At 30.8% G+C, this 21,283-nt stretch overlaps 3 protein-coding genes across 3 annotated transcripts; all 3 read right to left on the bottom strand.

Annotated features, from left to right (window-relative positions):
* Positions 1 to 1,519: 1,519 nt before the first annotated feature.
* LOC145313617 (uncharacterized) lies at positions 1,520 to 9,369 on the bottom strand. The gene is made up of 7 exons (XM_080153092.1): positions 8,983 to 9,369; positions 8,716 to 8,772; positions 8,461 to 8,516; positions 7,338 to 7,378; positions 5,135 to 5,248; positions 2,703 to 2,766; positions 1,520 to 1,851 (listed from the first exon to the last, which is right to left on the bottom strand). Exons 1-7 carry the CDS (start codon positions 9,115 to 9,117, stop codon positions 1,785 to 1,787), a joined length of 534 nt encoding a protein of 177 aa, XP_080009218.1. The 5' UTR covers positions 9,118 to 9,369; the 3' UTR covers positions 1,520 to 1,784.
* A 49-nt stretch (positions 9,370 to 9,418) lies between these two features.
* Positions 9,419 to 12,711, bottom strand: LOC145314795 (uncharacterized). Its single transcript, XM_080154874.1, has 6 exons — positions 12,638 to 12,711; positions 11,942 to 11,990; positions 11,452 to 11,812; positions 11,095 to 11,193; positions 10,499 to 10,653; positions 9,419 to 10,130 (listed from the first exon to the last, which is right to left on the bottom strand). Exons 1-6 carry the CDS (start codon positions 12,709 to 12,711, stop codon positions 9,423 to 9,425), a joined length of 1,446 nt encoding a protein of 481 aa, XP_080011000.1. The 3' UTR covers positions 9,419 to 9,422.
* Positions 12,712 to 13,824: 1,113 nt separating this feature from the next.
* Positions 13,825 to 21,160, bottom strand: LOC145313616 (uncharacterized). Its single transcript, XM_080153090.1, has 5 exons — positions 20,732 to 21,160; positions 18,056 to 18,108; positions 15,632 to 15,665; positions 15,270 to 15,301; positions 13,825 to 14,529 (listed from the first exon to the last, which is right to left on the bottom strand). Exons 1-5 carry the CDS (start codon positions 20,750 to 20,752, stop codon positions 13,938 to 13,940), a joined length of 732 nt encoding a protein of 243 aa, XP_080009216.1. The 5' UTR covers positions 20,753 to 21,160; the 3' UTR covers positions 13,825 to 13,937.
* Between the last annotated feature and the right edge of the window lie 123 nt (positions 21,161 to 21,283).

Below are 21,283 nucleotides of genomic sequence, written 5' to 3'. Positions count from 1 at the left end.
TTACCCATATAAATGTCTTAGTGGGACTTTAAGCTCTGGAGCTTCGACTGTATAAGGCTTCAAAACTGCGTGGTTTGCTAAAGCTACATTAATATTGGCTGGGCTGTTGTTTTGAATTTTTTGATTACGACTGTGGTTGCAGCTAAGGCTTTTTTGGAGGCTTTTGCAAAGAGGACAGCTTAAGGCGAACTTTTGTTAGACTTTAAGCTCTTTGTCTTTTATTTATTGGACCGCGTAGTAAGGCCAGGTGACATAATTCTATAGAACATCCTGTTAGAGTTAGAAATTTGTTAGATATTAAATGTAAAAGCATAAGGATTTTAAGATGTAAATGGTGTTTTATTTTAAAGTATGTGAGCATGTAAATTAGAATGATACATGTTGAAGATTTCTGTCATAAAAGATTCTACAGGAAATGTATAAAATGGAAAGAGGAAGAAAATGTTAGAGAAACAAGATGGAAAATCTAAAACTTTTATATTCGGGAAATTTTCGCATATTCTTGACCTAATTTGAGACAAAGTTATATTTTTACAGGTAGATAGTTCTCTTTAACTTAGATTATTCAATTTTTAGTAGCGAAGCTACTCTATAATTCACTTTGTCTGTCCGTCCGTCCGCCAGTTAGTCCATCAGTAAGTCCGTAACGCTAACGTGATTTTCTCGGCTCCTATTAAAGATAGACAACTGTTAAGATGCACAATTAACTATAACACATCAATGGCGGTCGGACCGCTATTTAGCAGGTTTTAGGCTATTTTTGTATTTTTCACATTTTTCTCCATATCTTTGGTGTCTATGATCCGATTTCCAAATTTTTTTCAGTTATGGATATCAAATTTTAATTTCCTGACGTTTAAGGAAAACTATGACGGTCACACTGCCTTTAAGCAGGTTTTAGGCTATTTTTGTATTTTTCACATTATTCTTCATGTCTTTGGTGTTTAGGGTCCGATTTCCAGAATTTTTTCAGTTAAAGATATCAAAATTAAATTTCCTGTCGTTTAGAGAAAACAACCATGACAGTCAGACTGCCTTTTTGAAGGTTTTTGGCTATTTTAAAATTTATCCCTTATTTTTCCATTTCTCTTATTTAGGTAGGATATATTCCGATTTTCTAAATTTTTAAAGTTAAGGATAAAAAACTAGATTTCCTGTCGTTTTAAGAAAAAAAAACCATAACGGTCAGACTGCCTTTTAGTACGTATTTGGCTATTTTTATATGTTTTACATATTTTCCCATATCTTTGGTGTTTTTGGTCCAATTTTAAAACTTTTTGGGATATCAGTATCAAAGTTATTTTTCCCATTATTATGAGCATCTTTTATGTAATTTACTTTGACCGTCATCATTATACAAAATAAAACAAGGTTTCATGTTTATATTCTCCCATAAATCTATCCTTGATTTTAAAAAATACACTTTAAATCTACTTGTTCGTATTCCCATCGATAATTTTTTGCTTCGTTACTTATGGATGTTGTCATCCTTGTTACTTTTAAGAAATGATGAAAATAATGCTTTTGTCAGATTTTATTGATAACAATTGAATTATAACAACATAAATTATAACAAGACACAAATGAAAATAAATTTTACAACAATATATGATGGCAAATTTTATAAATCTTAATAGGATATGTGGCTGCAAGACTAATTGAACTGCTGCCTGAAGTTTAGTCAGCTACTATAAGGTATTAGACAGCCTCTGCAAGCCAGTCTGGTGGCATGGACCAGCTATCAGTCAGCTCCTGCAAGCCAAGCTGGTGGCATGGACCAGCTATCAGTCAGCTCCTGCAAGCCAAGCTGGTGGCATGGACAGAAAATCTTTTGTATACTGTCCAGATAATCTAAAATTGAAATAAATAAGCAAAAAATTATTCCTTTGAACACGATTTAATGTATATTTATAATTATCTTGAAAAGACTTTTTTATATAGCTTTTATTTGATTAAGATATATATGCAAAGTATTTACATGTACTTATGTAATATATATGCATATCAAAGTATTTATAACTTAAAGTAACTTAACAGTATATATATACCAAATTTAAGAGGGGCCAATTTAAAGAACAGTTCTGATCATAAAGAATTAACTTCACATAGACATCGGAAGCTAATATTATTTTCACTATTGTAGACAGATGACCATAAAGGATAACTGTAGCGGGACAGACCTACTTATAGAGCAACTAAATGGAATTGCTGAATATTATCCAAAGAACATTACACAATATTGGTCCACTTTAAGCTACAAATACTTTGGTTTTTCCATTGAGATGTAGATGCCGTTTTTATTTGAAAAATCTGTGCAAATTTAATTTAGTGTGAATGCACTTGTTAATTAGTGCACATTTTACACATCTTTTATTCAGATACACACAAGCTTCTTTTTAGCAGCAAAACCACTTTATAAGTCTTTGAACAGCTAGTAATCTTAACAAACAAATTTTAACAGACATGCCTTAATACAACATTTTTAGGAGGGACATTAATTTATTCTTTTAACTTAAAGTTTTGGAGACAATTGTTCTTGATTTCCAAGCAAAAACTGCAAATAGAATTAAAAATGATAGAGAAAATATTAAAACCATTAATTTGGAATTTTTCTTTGAATGAACACAAAGAACAGATGAAATGCATAAAACTTTTAAATACTCTAATGAATTTTTACTTTTTTAAAAATCTAAAGTTCTTACCTCATAATTTCAGATGGAAAACTTTTATCGTTTAAACTTTTGAAATATTCATTCACAAAGGGATCTAAAAATTATTAAAATTACGAGAAAACTATGGTAACTGCTTGCATATTAAATGCATCTCTTTATTTCTTTCTAGTAGTGATGCTACAATAGAGCTGTACCTTTCGCCCTCTGTAAGAAATGGTATTTTCATCTTGGTGTTTTGGGTCCGATTTTTACAATTTCTGTGTCTATAGGTGAACTTTTTTTTGTCTTTTTACATGTTATGTCTAAATTTTTGTTGGTGTTAGTATCAAAATTAAATTTCTAGGCCTTCAATGGGATATTTTAAAGATTTATTTATATAGGTAAAAGGACAAGAAGATTTTATGCTACTTTGTTTATATCTTTTTTGAATTTTTTAACTTCGCTGGTTATGTATGGTTTCATCCTTGTTTTATTTTCAAAATCGGTATAAGAAAACTTTGGGTTCTTAAATCAAATTCAAAAAGGAAATTTTGATTTGCACCACAATTTTAACTTTGTCTTTAGAAGAAGTGGAATCTTAAAAGACATGATATTTGAATTAACCCTTACAGATCGGGGGGGGGGGGGGGGGGCTCCAAGAGCCCCCCCCTCTAGTTTTTTCAATCTCATTTTTTTTGTAGGTAAGATGGAGTGCTGTGACTTCATGACTTTTTAAGTTTAGTAATTATACGTCGGCAAGAGTTGATTTTTTTAGGATATCTGGTCTGTGTCGGTCGTGGTGTCCGGTCAAAGTCGGTTGGGTAGCACCAAAATTAGAAAAAAATTCTAAAAAAAATCTTAATTTCTACATTATGACTTTTGTGTATAAGAAGAAACCTAAAATTTTTTTGGTGAATACTTAGATATCAATGACCTTCTTAGAAAAAATGTGTTATGACCGTTTGACCGCTCCCTGACCGATTTTTGTCCGGCTTTTACTACAGACATATATCATGAATATCGTGGCTTCTATTACAGCTAGAGTCCTATAAATTTTTTTGGTAAATCCTTGAGCAACATCAAACAGATAAAAATATTAATCGGCGCCGCCAACCGCCGTTTTACCGCCGTAACCGCAGAAAATGGCGGTTTCCGTTATTTGCCGTTTTTTGGCGATGATCAGAAAAAGTAATTTTTTTGTTGTGAAAAATAAAAGTTCGTCCTAAAATTTGGTCATCCTAGCTGCAAAATTGGCCGCTCTACAGCTGTTTTAAAATTTAGCGGCTGGCCGCTAAAAAGCGGCTAAAGAGCGGCCTGGCTGCTATGACTAGAAAAAGTAATTTTCTCTAAAAATACACATGAACCACCAGAAAAAAATTTTACGTCTTTATCTGTAACAGGAGCCGAGATAGAGGGGGGGGCTCTTGGAGCCCCCCCCCCCCCCGATCTATTAAGGTGGGAATTGGGGCCCGAGCTGTAAGGGTTAACATACCAAAATCAGGGATAAGGGATAGGAAACTTGGCCATAAATTAGGTCTCGGCCTGGTTTTGAAAGGGATCATGCAACTTTTACCATTTGCCTAATTTAATGACCTTACTGGCGGAAGGCTCATATTGGCTACTGCTCTAAACCAATAGTGTTCTGTGATTTGGGCTTGTTTTGTATCAACCAATCACCAATTGGCGGAAATTTTAGAAGAAGAAATTCTAGAAAAAATAATGATTTCGTCTGCTACGAAAAAAAAATATGAATGGTGTTAGATCACATTAGCTTAATTATTAAATCTGCTTAGAGTTAAACATTAAAAAAGGGCCATATAGAAAAAACAAAAATAACGGGATTATTTTTTTGGAAAGAAGGTAGCTACGAATTTTCATTTGGTAGTTTATAAATTAGATGTTGTATTTTGAATTTTAAAAATTTAATACGGAATTGATACAACACCTTAACCGTAATTTTTGTACAACACAACACAGTACAGATATATCATTACATTATAGTATCCAAAGAACTTGATAGAATGTTAACCAAGTGCATATTTATTTATTTATTTTGAATTTTAATTAGCAATGAAAATTTCAAATAAAATTTTTACTCATTAATAAAAATGCAAATAATACAAACTAAAATCTGTCTGAGGGAAACCTAACGATAGCTTTCTGACAGTTCAAATTACGAAAGTAAAAGATAAAAAAATTTTGGGAGAAAAAAAACTTCATTTTAACAAAAGCCATTAATATATAGGTTTATAAAAAGTTATGTTTTTTACTTTAAACTAGCTATCTGAATTTGATTCTATACTTTATCTACACACACACACACAGCTTTTTCATTAGCGTTTAGGACGAACCACTGCGTCATCCCAAAACTGGTTTGTTAGGCCTAGGCTTGAAATAGGCCTGAAATAATATTTTCCTACGTTTCCCATCCCTTATCCCTGACCAAAATTTAATGATTTATCTAAGCACTTAAGGATGTTTACCTCTGTTAATCCTGTATGAGAATTTTTTTTGTGTATTTGATTGTGAGGGAGATTGTACAGGGTTTGTTGGTTGGTAACCTTCAGATATTATCTCATTTTCAACACTACCAACGTCTAAAAAAATAATTTAGAATTATTACAATGAAAATATTTAAAATTGTTTCTTAAGGCAGAAAAGTCAGTACAATCTATTTATATTTTACAAGGCTGCCTAACCCCCCAGCTAAATCTTAATTTCAAGTGTCATTAAAAATTGTAAACAAATTGCAAAAAAAATAATAAATGAAGTTGAACAGGTTTTTATTTAAATTGATCTTTTACAAGCAGCTTTTAGTGCATTATGCATTGTATACCACTTCATTAATTTGTGATATTTATTATTTATATTCTATATATATTATTACAGCCCAAAACTTTTGTAGTAATATCATCAATATATTTGTTTATATTTCTAACTTACTGTTTTATGATGTATTTATTAATATATTGTGTATGTTATTCTAAAATAGAATTATGTTCCCCAATAAGATATAAATTAGATGATATTCCTGACTCGTAACAATGAAGATTATTCCAAATATCTCTCCATTCGCATTTCAAGCAACCATAGAAACACCAGCTCCCCCCCTCTCACAGATATTAACTTTTAAAAAATTAGTCAATGGAATTGGGATACTATTCAAAGTTTAGGAGAAACATATAGGGTTACTGCTCAGCAGAGCCAAAGTCTCTACAGGTGGTTAATACATAATAATGAAAATTAGAAAAAAAGAAAAAAGAAAATGAAAAAAAGCGAAAGTTAGGTATTTGATGGGGATGGGTGGTATCTTTGTTCACCGACGAGATTCTAGGGATTTTTCAAGATTATTATAGTGTAGACCCTCTATATTGTGTGTATGAATGTATTATGTGTATGCATGCATAATGGACAATGAATATCCATGCTGAAATATTTAGGTATAAACTATTTTTATTCTTAGATATGTTTTAAAACTAAATTTAATTACATGGTATAGGAAAATATCTTAAGTTCTTCTATTTAAATTAACGATTTCTTCAAAATTTAATCCTTTAACTTTTCGCTTTTTAACACCTTGCTGGTAACCTCCCACCCCCCTCCCACCCCAAAAAAGTTTAAGTCATTATAATATCCAAGATTTTGTACATTTTTTTTTATCTATACATTAAGGTTAAGATTAAGAAAAAAAAACATTAATTTCTGACTTTTAGTCTTTAAAAATCAAACAATTATTTTGGCTTTATAGGATTTTTTTCTTTTTCGTTAGATGGTGTCTAATTTGTTTAGTTAACATTGCTGAAAGGACGTCTACTTTAGTAAATAAACTTGATCTAATGATGTGCACCTGTATAAATAACCAAATTTGTAGGATGTCTACTTGTATCAATAACTATGTTTAGAGAATAGCAATTTCCTCTATTGTGTTTATATAATCTCATACACACATGTATTTTAGTTGTGCAGATGTCATCATTTTCTTTATCTTGATTGTAACTAAATTTTCTTCAAACTGAAATCATCATCTTCAAGTTTTATTATGAAGAAAAAGTTTATTAAGGATTGTCTTTTGGAGGCAAGAATACGATAATTCTATTTGAATAACTAGGATTTCTGTATATTCATGTAAATGAGATAAAATATATGTTCTACCCAATTAAAAGATTACCTTACCAATAACCTAGTCTTTTTTTAAAGTTACGACAATTGTAATTATCAGCCCATCCGTGTTTGCGTCCCACTTTCTGTTTTTAACTCTTTCAGAAGTAAACAAAGAGTTAAGCTTTATGTAAACAGTTCCAAAACTTTGGAAAAATAAAATTTTCAAGAATCAAACAACATGCTGTTGATAAGATACAAAATAATTTAGTTTAAAATAAATCAAAATCCCAAATTATTTTTAGGGAACTTATAGCTGGAAAGTGTATACATTTTTATGTTAAATAATAATGCATGCACCAAATTTATATGTGGATAAGTTTGGTGATAAATCATGCCATGTTTGATAACATTCTGTTAAAAATGTGTTTATATGCAAAAATTACAATATTAAAAGTCATTAGATATTGACACTAACAATAAAAAAAAGGATGCAAAAATATATATATGAATTCCTATAAAAACTTCAAGCGAAACTTACAAAAAGCTAGACCAATAAAAAAGTATAATTAAAAATGTTATAATTACCTGGCTGACTTACATACACTGGCTCACTGGATAGTTCAGGACTAAAAAAATATGACTTTAAAAAGATTTTTTAACAAATTCCGCTTTTTTTCAGTAATCCCCTGCTGCAGTTAAACCGATTTCTTTTACTATCCATGCAGCAGCTCAATAAATGCGCTGCAGCTGTGTATAATAAAGTGAGCCAACATATAAAGCAAGCATTGCTATCAGAAATAAATTAAATTATATCTTAAAAGCAGAAAAGGAATATGGAAAAGTACGCAAGTTGGCTTTTATGAGAGTTAACTTAATCCGCTAGACACATTCTAGCTCTGTACCTTATATACAGGGAGGAACAAAGATAGTTTACAATTTTCTGTTGATTATTGGCCTGGAATGTTTAGACACTGCTAGTTTGTACATCCCAATCTAGGTTAATTAAAAGGCCCCAATTCTTTAAAGGAAGCGAATGATAGATCCTGGTTGAAAAACTTAGGTGACCAGTATATATAAAAATATAGACATCCCTCCATTCTAAATTTAGTAATGTATGTAGAGAGGGACACAGATAATTATGCTAAAGTTTAAAAAAAGGGAATCCCTAACAAATAGACGTGTTTTACTAAGTACCTTAGATACAAGGATATATATGATATGGTATCTTTACAATGTATCTTTAGATATTAAACTTTATAAAACATGCAAAGTAATCAGTTTTCCTATGTTTTTTTACACATACCTATTTTAATGCTGGTTGAAATATATGTTTTTAAAAAGTTGGATCAATATGCTTCAAGATTTAAAAACTTGTAAAAATCTATTTATCGGGCTTTTTAGATTATGCAGATTATAATTGTTGTGAATACATTTATATATTTTGTACACCTTAACTATAGCTGTATTCAAGAATTTATATGTGTCTGCTGTCTATAAGCTTTAGCATAATACATAATTACAATAGGAGGGGTAGCAAAACAAAAAAGAATCATAGATATTTTTCGAAAAAATGTTAGTCTTCAATTTTTACTGATGTAAATTTTGAATCAATATTATAATTTTTCTATAAATGTTATGAAAATAAAAAAAGATTTATATAATTCCAAAAAAAAGCTAAAAGTAAATTAAGTTTCAAAGATCAGCTGACCTTTTGTATGAATTTCCAGAAGAATATCCTTCAATATCATCACTTGAATCAAGAATCTAAAATAAACAAATATCTTGTTAAAAAGAAAGAAAATTATTCTAATATCTCGAAAAGTTTCAAACAAGAAAAGATTTGGCCAAAACATAAGCAACGCAGCTAAGACATGTAAACCAGTATTTTTAAAAAGAGTACTTTGAAAATAAGAAAATTATAGGGCTGGAATAAAGATTTATTTGTTTCCAAAACAAATTTTACCAGATTAGGTTCAAAATCAAATATTTGATTGCCATCATCCATATACCCTTCAACTGCCTATTAAAACAATTTATAATAAATAATGATTAAAATTAAATGTTTGTCTATAACTATATGACAGATTAGCACCGGATCACCCAACAGGATAAGGGAAACACAGGTATAGCCTACACAGGGATAAAGCAAAAGGAAAAAACAACACACCATAATTTTTAATTTATTTTGATAATAACCTTATAAATTAACAGCGTAAAAGTGTTAAATTACCTCTAAAACAATTGGACCCTCGTCGACTGAGTTAGAAAATGAAGAAGAACCTTGATTTGAGTAAACTGAATTAGAAATAGCTGGACTACTATACTGGAGTACTGATGGAGTTGATTGGTCATAATCACTAAACATTTCTTCATCATTTACAATACCAAAAGTACCATAACTGTCAACATCATAGGAAGAATCGTCATTACTATTATATGTAGAATAGCTGTCAACTATACTATTCTGGTTGTTATTATTTTGAATGACTGTGTAACTGTCAACATTGTTGGTCACATGTGGGTTATTTTCCTGGATTACATTATAGCTGGAGCCACCAGAACTTACAGGAACTGGTTGGTTGTCTTCCTTTATAAATATACAAAAAAATAAAATATGTTAGGCAATTTAATTAATTAATTTTCTAAGTAGTGTATAAGTTTACTCAAAGCTTAAAATTTATTTTTATTTCTGTTTTCTCTTTTTACCTTAGATATCCTATAAATAAATTTTTTTTTGTATTCCTGAATAACAGTATAGGTGTTGCTAACAGAAGCACCAGAAAACTGATTATTTCCCTGATTACTAGTGGTACTGCCTTGTCCATGGCCATATGGAGAGGTTGGGAAGCTAGTTCCTACATAACTAACTGGAGCATTAAAACTATTTTGTTTTGGGGATGAAGATTGTACGTTTTGATATGAGTTTCCAACTGGTCTTGAATTAATATTAGTTTGAGAAGTAGGAACATTTTGATATGAATTACTAACAGGGCTTGAATTTAAAGTATTTTGATTAGAAGGTGACGGATCATTTTGATATGAACTTACAACAGAACTTGAAGCTTGAGATGGTGTAAACTGAGCTGGGGTAAATTTAGGCATGTCAAAAGTTTCTGCAGAATTGTAGCCATTTGTTCTACCTGGACTTCCAAGACTAATGGATGATGTGTAAGGTGAAACTGACCTCTCTGTTGTGACAAATGTATACTTTGTTGTTCCAGGCTCATTTAAAGAACTAAAGTCATTGGAATTAGATGAATAACTTGGGTTTGAGGGTTTTTGTTCTGATGAATCAAAAGTGTCACCATTATCATTATCAAAATAATCTGGATCAGATAGAGACAGGAAAGCATCATCCAAAGACACAAAGGCATCATCCTAAAAAATTTGCATGCATTTTAAAGTCTAAATGTGTACTTAGTTCTACATAGGCGGCATATATATTTTATATGTTTAGGTTTTACTTGACATTAAAGAATCAAGTTTCAATAATAATATTCGAAATGTGGCAACATATCTTGCAATATGCCATCATTGAAAAAGAGCTAATTCTAGATTATTTGGCTATCACGTAAAAACTGTACACTATATGGAAAAAGTGTTACATAAAAATAATTTTGTTATTGCAATTGAATCAATTAAAAATTAGTCATGATTAAAAAGTCCAAGTCATAATGAGGAACTAAAGATCGTGCATCAAAAAATTCTACAGATGGCTTTCAAATGATGACCACTAAAGTTCCCACCTCATCACTTATACCACCAGCTGATGTGTCTGTCTCCCCTAGTATGTAAACATCTTCAGCCTTGAAATTTCCATTATCATTCTGTAGTTGTTGGTTATTGTTGAGTAAGGTTGTTGCTTCCCCTCCTCCCTGCACTGATGTTGTCACTCCTGCATCTGAGAAAGTGTCATTTGTATCAGAAATTGCATTATCTACTTATCACAAACACACAATTTTCATATGTTATTACATTGCAGTCAACTTTTTAATTTTAAGATTAAGCTAGACAAAAGGTCCACTAAAAAAGATAAGAAACTTAAATTTCTCACAGTGTATAAGCTTACTTAGAGACTTTTTTCTTTCAAAAACAAGGATTTTATGATAGGTCCTAAAAATAATCATTTTCTACTTCAATTTTTTTCTTAACTATATGTTATGAACACTCTGCAATTTTAAATGATAGAGTGGATATTTTCTCTAGAAATGGTGTAAAAATATCCTATATTTCCCAATTCTAAAATAAAGTTAAATAATATACCTTAATTATTCGGCTTAATTTAAAAGTAATTTAAATTTTACATAACTAAATTTGCTTTTTGTTTGGTTGTTTAAATTACCTTTATTATATTGACTACTTGAAGCTTCAACATTTGCGGTATTTCTTTTAATTGGATTTACATTGTTGAATAAGCTAAATCTAATCACATCACCGACACCTAGGACATAACATTTTTTTAAATAGCTGAAAGGGAATGATATTTAATTTATAGATTTTGTATTCAGTTTGTTTTCTTGCTGGCGGAAAAGTCTATGTCAAGTTAGTCTTCTCAAAAGATAAAATATCCAACTAAATCATAAAAAAATAGACATTAGACAGCACATTAATCAGACTTATTAATAATGATAATATTATTTTATCCTAAATCTCATATTAAATGAAAATAAAAAAAAGAATTAAAATGCAAGATACTTACTATCCTGTCCTCTATATTTGACTAAATCAGAGATGGACTGTCTTATTTTGTGAGGTGTTACATCAGAGAATAAAGCTTGGGGTTTACCAACACTTTGCTTCCTTTTCTCAGCACCTTTCTCAATTATTTTATAATTCAACTGAGCTGACTTATCATTGTTTTTTGATTCATAAATACTATCCTCTAGGTTTCTAATTGTATAATCAAACTTTGGAGGAAGTGGAGTGGTCGATTTTTTAGTATTATCAATTCTAATTTCAGAAACTTTGTTAAAATTTGTGGAATAAGTTGGAGAGAAGGAAGTTTGTGTTGGTAAGGTTGGTTTGTTGTTCTGGTTTATATACTTCCAGGGATCAGCAAGCTAAACAAATAAAATTAAGTTGAAAAAGAATACAATAAACAGCAAAATTAACAGAATTTTACAATTTTTGCTTCATATTTAATTATTACTTGTCATGAAAATATAAGAAGCTTAAAAAAAATTAATTACCTTAAAGCTGTAATCAATTTTTACACCAGGAAACTCTCTGTTCTCTTTTCTATATAAAGTTGCTTTCAGTTAATATTTCTTTTGGCAAAAATTTGGTTGCAAACTATAACAAAGAATTCTCTTTATAAAAATATATAGTAATCTTTTCTATTTCTAGAATATTTGTGTTTATTATATGTACATATATATGTGTGAAGCATCTTTTGTGCATAGTACCTATATAAATCTAAAATACACTTCACATAGAACACAATTTTGGTTACTCATGCAAATATCTTACAAACAAAATGCATTCCCTTAAAACATAATCCCAACTACTTCATGAAAAAATACATTTGAATCAGTCACAGAGAAATGAATTATCAAAAATGAAATTAGTTGAGGAAATTTACCAGAGCTCGGCAGCCGCACGACATACAGAAGCCTCAAAACATCCATGAGGCTTCTTCAGCCACCCACAAAGCCTCAGTTACAGTCTCAGTATCACGACTGAAAGAAATAATTAGCCACTCAGCCTCAGAAGCTTTTTAGCAGCTGCAACTGCTTAAATAATCAATAAAACAGCTTAGACAAATCAAAAGTAGCAACAGTATAGAACTGCAGCTTGGAGAAAGAACCCGCCGTCCATCTATAGCCACACTCTCAGTCAGACATTCTCAGCCTTATCCATCTAATTTCAGTCTCAGCCACTGCAACCTTAGCCACCGCAGCTGCAAACTAGAATTCAGATGCGCTTCTGAATGCGCTGCCGCCGAATAGACAATAGACATTTATTTCAATTTAATATCAATTTACTTTGTACTAAAATCTTTAAATTATAGTTCTCTTACTAGTTTTTCAAAATATTTCTTCCTTGTTCCTTTTTACTCTTTGGATTGCAATTTAAACTATATATAGACAATACAACTTATAATTTGATAATAATAGAGTGTCTACACCACCAATTTATTACCATACAAATAAACTAAAATGAGGGACAGGGGAAAATAATCTAAACAGAACAAGTATGTCTCTTTAAATCTGCTGTTGATATTTAGTAATAGAATCAGGATTTCTATGTACAGGGAGGATAGGAAAAAAATAACGTAAACTAAAGTAAAACATATATTTGAACATGTTTTCCATATTATTTGTGATTGAGGCTGAGATAAACTGTATCTAAATACCCCGTGCAAAGATTAAAGAAATAATAAATCAACAAATATAGCGCCGACACTTCCTTCAATCAATTCCCATAAAAATGTCCAAGAAAAATAATATCAGTTAGGATTAGGGAGATAGAGGATAAGTAAATGACAACCATTTGATAACTTTTATTAATAATGAATATATCAAACTTAATGTTTAGTCTTTGCATGTATTTAATATTTATGAATTATAATTTTATTTCTAGAAAATAATGCTTTAATTTATGACGATTACATCCGAGTGTAACGAAGCTGTTTGAAATTATAAAAAAAACTTATGGGAGTGTATGCAGAGATAGATATAAAAATAAGTGAAGAAAATTGAATCACCTGCCATTCTAACAAAAACGGGCCTTCTTATTATTACAGTACAAATAACAGACATAAACTTCTATAGAGTTTCTAAAAGATTCCTACATCCATGTTTGTAAATCAATTATTTGCTATGTCATTCTGATGCACTTAATTTATTAAGTGTTTGTCATGTGGTCATATGTATATACTCACAATAAAAAAATTATTTTTTGTCTTTTTTTTAACCCAAATGTTCTTTTATAGGTTCTGTGTATTGATAATTGTTAGAACAGTTTAAATCTTTTCTTACTTAGATATAAATCATACTAACATTAACTATTTTTCCCAAAGCCTTACAAATTGTCTTTAAAAAATCAGCCATGTGACGTCATAAAAATGAGAGATTAGTGAGAGGAGAAATGGGAAAGAAAAACTTTAAAAAAAGCTTCGTTTTGCCCACAAAATTTTACACACAGGTTTTCTAAGTTTTGCTGCTTAATAGTTAAAACAAAAATTTAATAAGCAACTTTCCTGACGTTTTCATTATCTATTTCAGTTTGATCCTCAATATCCTCCACTTGTACAGCATCTTTTAATTCAATGTTTTCAAATTCTACACTCGGTACAAACTTCTGTGAACTGAAGACGGGTTCAGTGGAGTACTGTAGAGTTACATTTACTGATGTTTCTGAATCATTTGAGGATATCTTTGTTGTTGATAGAGTACTGGATCTATATGTTGTTGAGGGCAAGTTGGTTGAAACTTTAGGTGATGAAGTCGGTACAAATGTTGATGATACATGTTTCTGAAAAGCAGTGGATTGTTCGACTGTTGAAGGTGTAGTGGTACTTGATTTAGTAAATGTTGAAGAAGAACCTAGGCTGGTGTAAGTATCTGTTGATTCTCTTGTTGTTGTAGTTGTTGGAGATGTTCTGTAACGGAATATAGGTGTTGTTGTTGTGCTTCCAGTAACTTTAAATCTATTTTGCTGTGGATGTCTAGTAGATCTTGGGGGTGGCGGCTGTAGGAAACTATTTTCTTGGACTAAAGTTATTCTGGGGTTCATGTGTTTTAATTCCTGACCCTGAAACTTTCTGGGTTGTTGTCTAGAAAATAAATTATCATTAGACATTATCTTTATATTATATTAATATTATATCTTTCTTATATAAGCAAGATTTATAATAATAAAGATACAACAAAAACTTTAATTTAAGGGAAATGAAAAAAAGATGAAATTATACAAATATAGAAAATGGTGAACTGACAAGAGATGGTTACAAACTTATGAAATGATGTTAAATCTATCTAAATATCCAAAATGGAAAAAGGATGAACATAATTTATTATGTGTATAGTGATTTTCTCAAAATATGTATATACATACACACTATACAGTATACAACTATGGTGAATACACAAACAAGAAAAGTTTGATCCTATGTCTGTAAAGAAAATATGTGTGTAGGAAATATTAGATTAGTTTTCCCATATTTCAATAGAAATGTTGGGATGATATATTGCTAATAGGTATGTCATACTATCTACAAGATTACATTTTTCAATTTAAACATTTCAATCATACTCAAAATTAGGAGCGTGCTTAGGATTAGGATATTACCAGGGGGGGGGGGGGGGGCACGATAAACAAACAAGAAATGTTGAAACCCCACTGAAATTCAAAAGTGGCGCAGTAGGGAGGGGGGCATATACATAAAACATGTATCATTCAGGGGGATGTTAATGCATGTGACACACCAACCAGCCTCCCTAACATATATATAACAATTTTTGTTCTTAAGGGATTAAAAATAAGATCCAATTAATCTAAAATAATCTGTTTTACCTCTGCTGAACTTGTGGTCTTGGGCTATCAACCTGCAATTAATTTTTTTATAATAATTTAGTTATAATTTGAAATGAACTTTCTTTTATTTTGGTGTTTTTGGCATTTTATCAGTTAAGTTACTCAATGACAACTAGGGGTTGTCCTTACGTTCATTTGTACAGGACCATTTTATTCATGTTTATTTGGTGAAAAATTCCAACACTCAAAATTACTTTCTATGGTTTAGCCTAATTCTGTTTGTAATTAATTAGACTTTTCTGCGGCCCTATGCCAACAAAGAATATTGTTAGATTATTATTGCTCTACTAATTATAGAGACAAGAGTTTTATAGCTATTATAATAATTAAAGTTAGTTTACCTTACTTTTTACTCTATTCAGAATCTCTTTAAACCTGTAAAAGTAAAAAAATAATTTACAAACTTTTGTCCACTATTTTAGGATGTATATAAATTATGGCAAAGGAACCAAAGTATTCGGGGTATTTCTAAAAAAAGAAAAATATAGAAAAAAATTCAAAATTTTATATTATCTTCTCTTTTGTTATAAATTATTTGTTATGAAAGAAGGTTTTTATTATTTGAATAACTAGCGGCTTCGCCCCTAGCCTCTAGGGGCTTTGCCCCAAGATGTTTTATCAAACTAATTTTTTGTGTTTTAGATTTTTTTTTTGGGGGGGGGGGTTAGGGGTGTCCCACCCCCCAAGATAATAGTTATAAACCTTCCCGGGACCTATGAGAAGCTACCCTGTAAAGGAGAATCCGATCGGTTCAGCGGTTAGCAAGATCCTTCGCTACAAACAAACAGACAGACAGACGAACAAACACCGTTCTACTTTGTATTAAAGATTACTTAAAGTAATGTTTTTGTTATTTGAAGGAACACTTAATATTGCGCGACTTTATGCATAAGAATAATTGCACATAAACATCAAATTTTCAACAATATTTTGCATTCTATAAACTCATTTTTCTTTTGATAAAGAGTGCACTAAATTAAGATAACTTCCTTCATAATTTTTATTTTATATTGTTTAAATTGTATATTACAAAAACAACTCTATTTATAATTATTTGATTTATAACCTGCAGTTACTTATAACAGTTAGGGAGTTGAATCCATTTTTATAGAAGCAGAAATATAATCTATGATTATGGTTTGGACCCTCTAAAACTGTAATCTACCTTTCCACTTTCCCCTCTCTTGGTGAAGATATCTTCAACGCCGATACGATTTTTGAAATGTAAGATTCTACTTTCCCCTCTCTTGGTGAAGATATCTTCAACGCCGATACGATTTTTGAAATGTAAGATTCCACTTTCCCCTCTCTTGGTGAAGATATCTTCAACGCCGGTACGATTTTTGAAATTTAAGATTCCACTTTTGCCTCTCTTGGTGAAGATATCTTCAACAAGAGAGACAAAAGTGGAATCTTGTATTTCAAAAATCGTATCGGCGTTGAAGATATCTTCACCAAGAGAGGGGAAAGTGGAAGGGTAGATTACAGTTTTAGAGGGTCCAAACCATAATCATAGATTATATTTCTGCTTCTATAAAAATGGATTCAACTCCCTAACTGTATAATGAATAGGACGAGATTTAATATTGACAATTATTTTAAGATTAATGTTTTGAAAACAATGACTTTAGTTGTTTGTTTGTAAGCTGTCATCAAAGCTTGAAGAATTTTTTATTTATCTTTAGATATAACTGTTCTTATGCTTATTTATCCAGGGATCTAAACGGATAAGACAATGGCTGATAAATTGATGTACATCCCCAATATTGATAAACAAATCTGTAGATTACAAATGGTTGTTGAAACGTTTGGATACTAAACTTAATGAACTAACTAAATAAAATTTTAAAAAAGTCCCTAAAATTGTTAAGCTAACGAATAAGAAAACGTTATTATAAAGCTTTGGGGACTATTATTTGTATTTATAATCAAAAACCCGCGACCGTGGATCAACACGTAGCGCATCCGCTCGTCGTCGGGAAGGTGATTGTTTCGAATCTCGGTCCGACACCCCGTCATAACTAAAATCGTTAAAAATTGTTCCCACTGCTACTATGTCAGATGCGTAAATAGTCAGAGTGGTGGGAATGCCTTGGCCCCAAACAGGCGCAACTCGTTACAATGCACAGTTGGGACTTCTCAGACAAAGGTCGTGCATCTCAAAGTTTATAATTTCAAAATTTATAAATCTGATATTAATTTATAAAAGGTATCTTATAAAAATGTTGAACAACAAGAAATCCAAGACTGAAAATCGTCTTTTTTATTAAAATTTTAGAATCAGCTTGATGCAACAGAACGGAAGTCAATTTGCAGCTTGTTAGCGTCTGAATAGCAGCTACCAATTTTTAAATCTTAATGACAGTTAGTTGAAAAGCAGCGCAATAAAAATATACAAAATCTAGAAAAATCTTTAAAATTAAATAATTTACTTGTACGTGGTACATTAATTTTAACCTATAAAAATAATAAAAATTGTCAAGGAAAAAGCACTATACGTGATAAATAATGTAAGGTGAATTCGCACATAAACATTTTAAATTACTTTAGTTAATATTAAAATACACATGCAGACAATCTGAGAAATTAGAATATCACAGACAAAGATTTGCACTGCTCTTCTACCGTCTTTCATTTAAAAATACTCAAACCAAATCAAATTTAACTCCTCTCATGTGTTTAGAAAAGAATCTAATTTTTTAAATCTTATCTTTATCTGTGATGATCGGAGACAAATTTAGTTTTTATATTTTAGATTGTTTTACCTTGGAACTCTAATACTTGATACATGTTGTGCAGATAAGAACATAAAGATTGCCTAAAATATATTTGCATTATTATTTTTTTATATACTATCGGCTATGCCTATACATTGAATGGCTTTCTAGAAGCGAAATAGCCTTAAACCATCCTAAGATAAGGGATATTATATATATATCTACAAAACCTACCATTTTCAGGATGTTTTGGTGTATTCCCACAAGTGAACACTGATACAATGAAAAAAAATTGAATATTGGGGGAAAGGCAGGAAAAAAACTAAAACTAAGTATACAATAGGGTGGGTCGATTTTGGACATTTTTTTCTGAGGCCAAAGCGGGGATCTGCAAATGATTTGTATGAGTATAATACACCTTTGGATGATTTAAAATTTATCCTAAGTCTTAAAACCGCTAACGACCAGATGTTCAATTGTATAACTATTTGTAAATCTAAACAACCTTTACAAATTGGACAATTGTCAATAAGCCTTAAAAAATTGTGTTTTTTTTTAGTGATTTCTAAGGCTAGGAACGAGACATTTTGTAACGGACAAAAGTTCCTGACTCAGTTCCTCAAGGCCTGGTCGCGTTCTAAAACTCAATTTTTAAAAATTCTTTTTCGGTCAGAAATGTTTTTAAGGTTAATTTTATCTGTTGCATATCCCCTCTTTGTCTAATTCCTATATGAACCCGCCCTAGTATACAACCCTCTTTTAATCTGTCTATATGTAGCGAATGATCGCCCAACTGATTTTGTTCTCCTTATGTAATAGTAAATGATGTCTCTGTATGTAGCGAAGGATCTCACTAACCACTGAACCGATATGATTCTCTATCATGGGTAAATTAGCATGCGCACCGGAAATGTTTAAAACTATTTCAGAGAAGGATATTTCCATCCTCCTCTAAAATAAAATAGCTCTCCCTTAAAAATTATTTTACTTTTTTAAAAAACAAAAATTCAAAGTGAATGGTCGAATTTTCCCCTATAACCTCAAGCGCCCCTTAGAGGCCTCTATGCGCATAACGCTCGCTAGTTACTAATATTGTTGAACTAGAAAAAATGTTTTTTTTCCTCGTATTATAGACAAATGTCATCGCTTAGAAAAATAAAGAAATATCGGAATAATTCCTGTTTTGCTTACCCATGCCAACAAGTTACAACCTTTAAATCTTGACAATTCTCTATAAAATGATGCATATTGTAGCTATACAAGGATAAAAAATAACTTGTAATATTCTAGGAGCGAAGTCACAAAAATATTACCCAACCTGGGAGGAGACACATAAAGAGAAAAATATTGAATTTGAATTTGTATGGAATTTTTCTAGGATTATTTTTTGGGGGAAGAAAGGTTAAGTTTACATTTAATTGTACAGGTCCATTTATAATTTTCATTTAAGATTGGAGATCTTATATGACAAACACATATACTCATAACTAAGTGGATATGAAATATTAATTATTTTATATCCTTATTGGTACAAATTCTAATTATATTATACAGCTTAAGATAAGTGAAAATAGTTGATAATTGTATCTGTAGTTATAGCGACGGAGACTAGTTTACTCAAACTTCTCTAACAAGATAACTTATAACAAGAATAACTTTATCACTAGTTGACAAACATTAGATGATTTTTACACAAATATAAATTTAGCAATTCCCTCATTAGATTACCCTTATGTAAACTGGGTATCGATAATCTTACAAGATATTTTTTTAATGCGCTAAAATGATCTTCAAGATATCCAAAAGAGAATAATAAATGAAGAATATTTGCGGGCTTGGAATGATCACCAATCTAGTATCTTATCTTCTATGTATAAGCAAGCATTAGGTTAGTTAATTTTTAACAAGGTTAGCAACATCGATAAAAGCGAAGCTCCTACATTTGACTGTTTGTGACTGATAAGAACTTTAATTCATCCTCAAACAAAAGAAAGGGATATAGTCTCTTTCGTAACATCGCACCTTATGGGGCGATTCTTCGTATTTTTCACCGTAGCTTTTCTCTTATTTCAAACCCCTGCGGGGGGCTCTAACCCTGTGGGGCAATCACCTAACCCAATATAACATAACCTATCCTAAAATAACCTATAAAAAGCCATTTAAAAAATACGATGAAAGGGACTATTCCCAAAGAAAGTTTTATTGTACTTTGTATTTACATTTTACATGGCTCTTAAAGTGAAAGACAAATTTATTTTCCTTCTAATTAAAAACTGTATTATTCTGCTGTGATTTTGGGTTAAGACAATGGTCGATAAATTGATGTACATCTCAAATGATGATACACAAAATTACCCATTCTGTAAATTACACATAGTGGTTAAAACGTTCGGACCAACCAATCAAAATTCAATAAAAGGCCTAAAGTTGTTGAGCCAATAAATAAGAAAACGTAATTAAAATACTTTGGGGACTAGTGTAATAAAAGCCCAGTGTCCCCATCCTGACTCTTCGAACTGTATATAATTCTAATAAAATATTTTTATACTGTATTTTATCATATTTTCATATTTATTTCCCATATACGCGATTAATTCCAAAAAAAAGACTTATTATTTATTTCCACAAAAGTTATTTTATAACCATAATAATTTTCACAGTCTTTCCAGTTAACAATATAAATTTATTCATTTTTTCATTAATCTTTTTTTAATATATACTCACAGCAATAAATAAACGCCGCATCTTGTTTTTTTATTCTTTATGTATTAGCAGAGTTATGTTAGATGTGGGAGAAACAGTTGACAACTGATTTGTTGGTTGACTCGGCATCTCACAAATCATCTCCTCAACTCATTTTTTCTCAACATTTTTCCCCTCTTGCGTTGTTTTTTTTTTTTTGGACAGGAAGCAGCTTAGTGTTGGTAGATGCGTAGCGTCTTTAGAGGTTGCATTGTCACTTCATCATTAACTTACCAACAATCTATCATATTTTCATAAAAAAAATTTATAGCTCACTCACTGCATCTGCAGCCGATGTCATCACAAAAATCTACAGCAGTGGCCGATAATTAAGTCTAAAAAAACTATAGCTGCTTCAAAGTCAACAATCCTCAGTCAAGAAGAGTCGAAGAAAACACCAACTGCCCAGCCCTGAGACTCGACAAAGAGTCCGACAAAATGAGCCGTGTGACGTCATAAAAGGGAGAGATTAGATATGAAGTGGGAAAAGTAACCCCTTTAAAGGAGATGGGTCTATTGACATCACATTTTGCC

The sequence above is a fragment of the Acartia tonsa genome, chromosome 3 (assembly GCF_053477335.1).
Source record: "Acartia tonsa isolate MP-2025a chromosome 3, ASM5347733v1, whole genome shotgun sequence".
In the NCBI taxonomy this organism is placed as follows: Eukaryota; Metazoa; Arthropoda; class Copepoda; order Calanoida; family Acartiidae; genus Acartia; species Acartia tonsa.
Note: the sequence above shows the minus strand (reverse complement) of the source record. Positions and strands in the feature narration are given on the sequence as shown.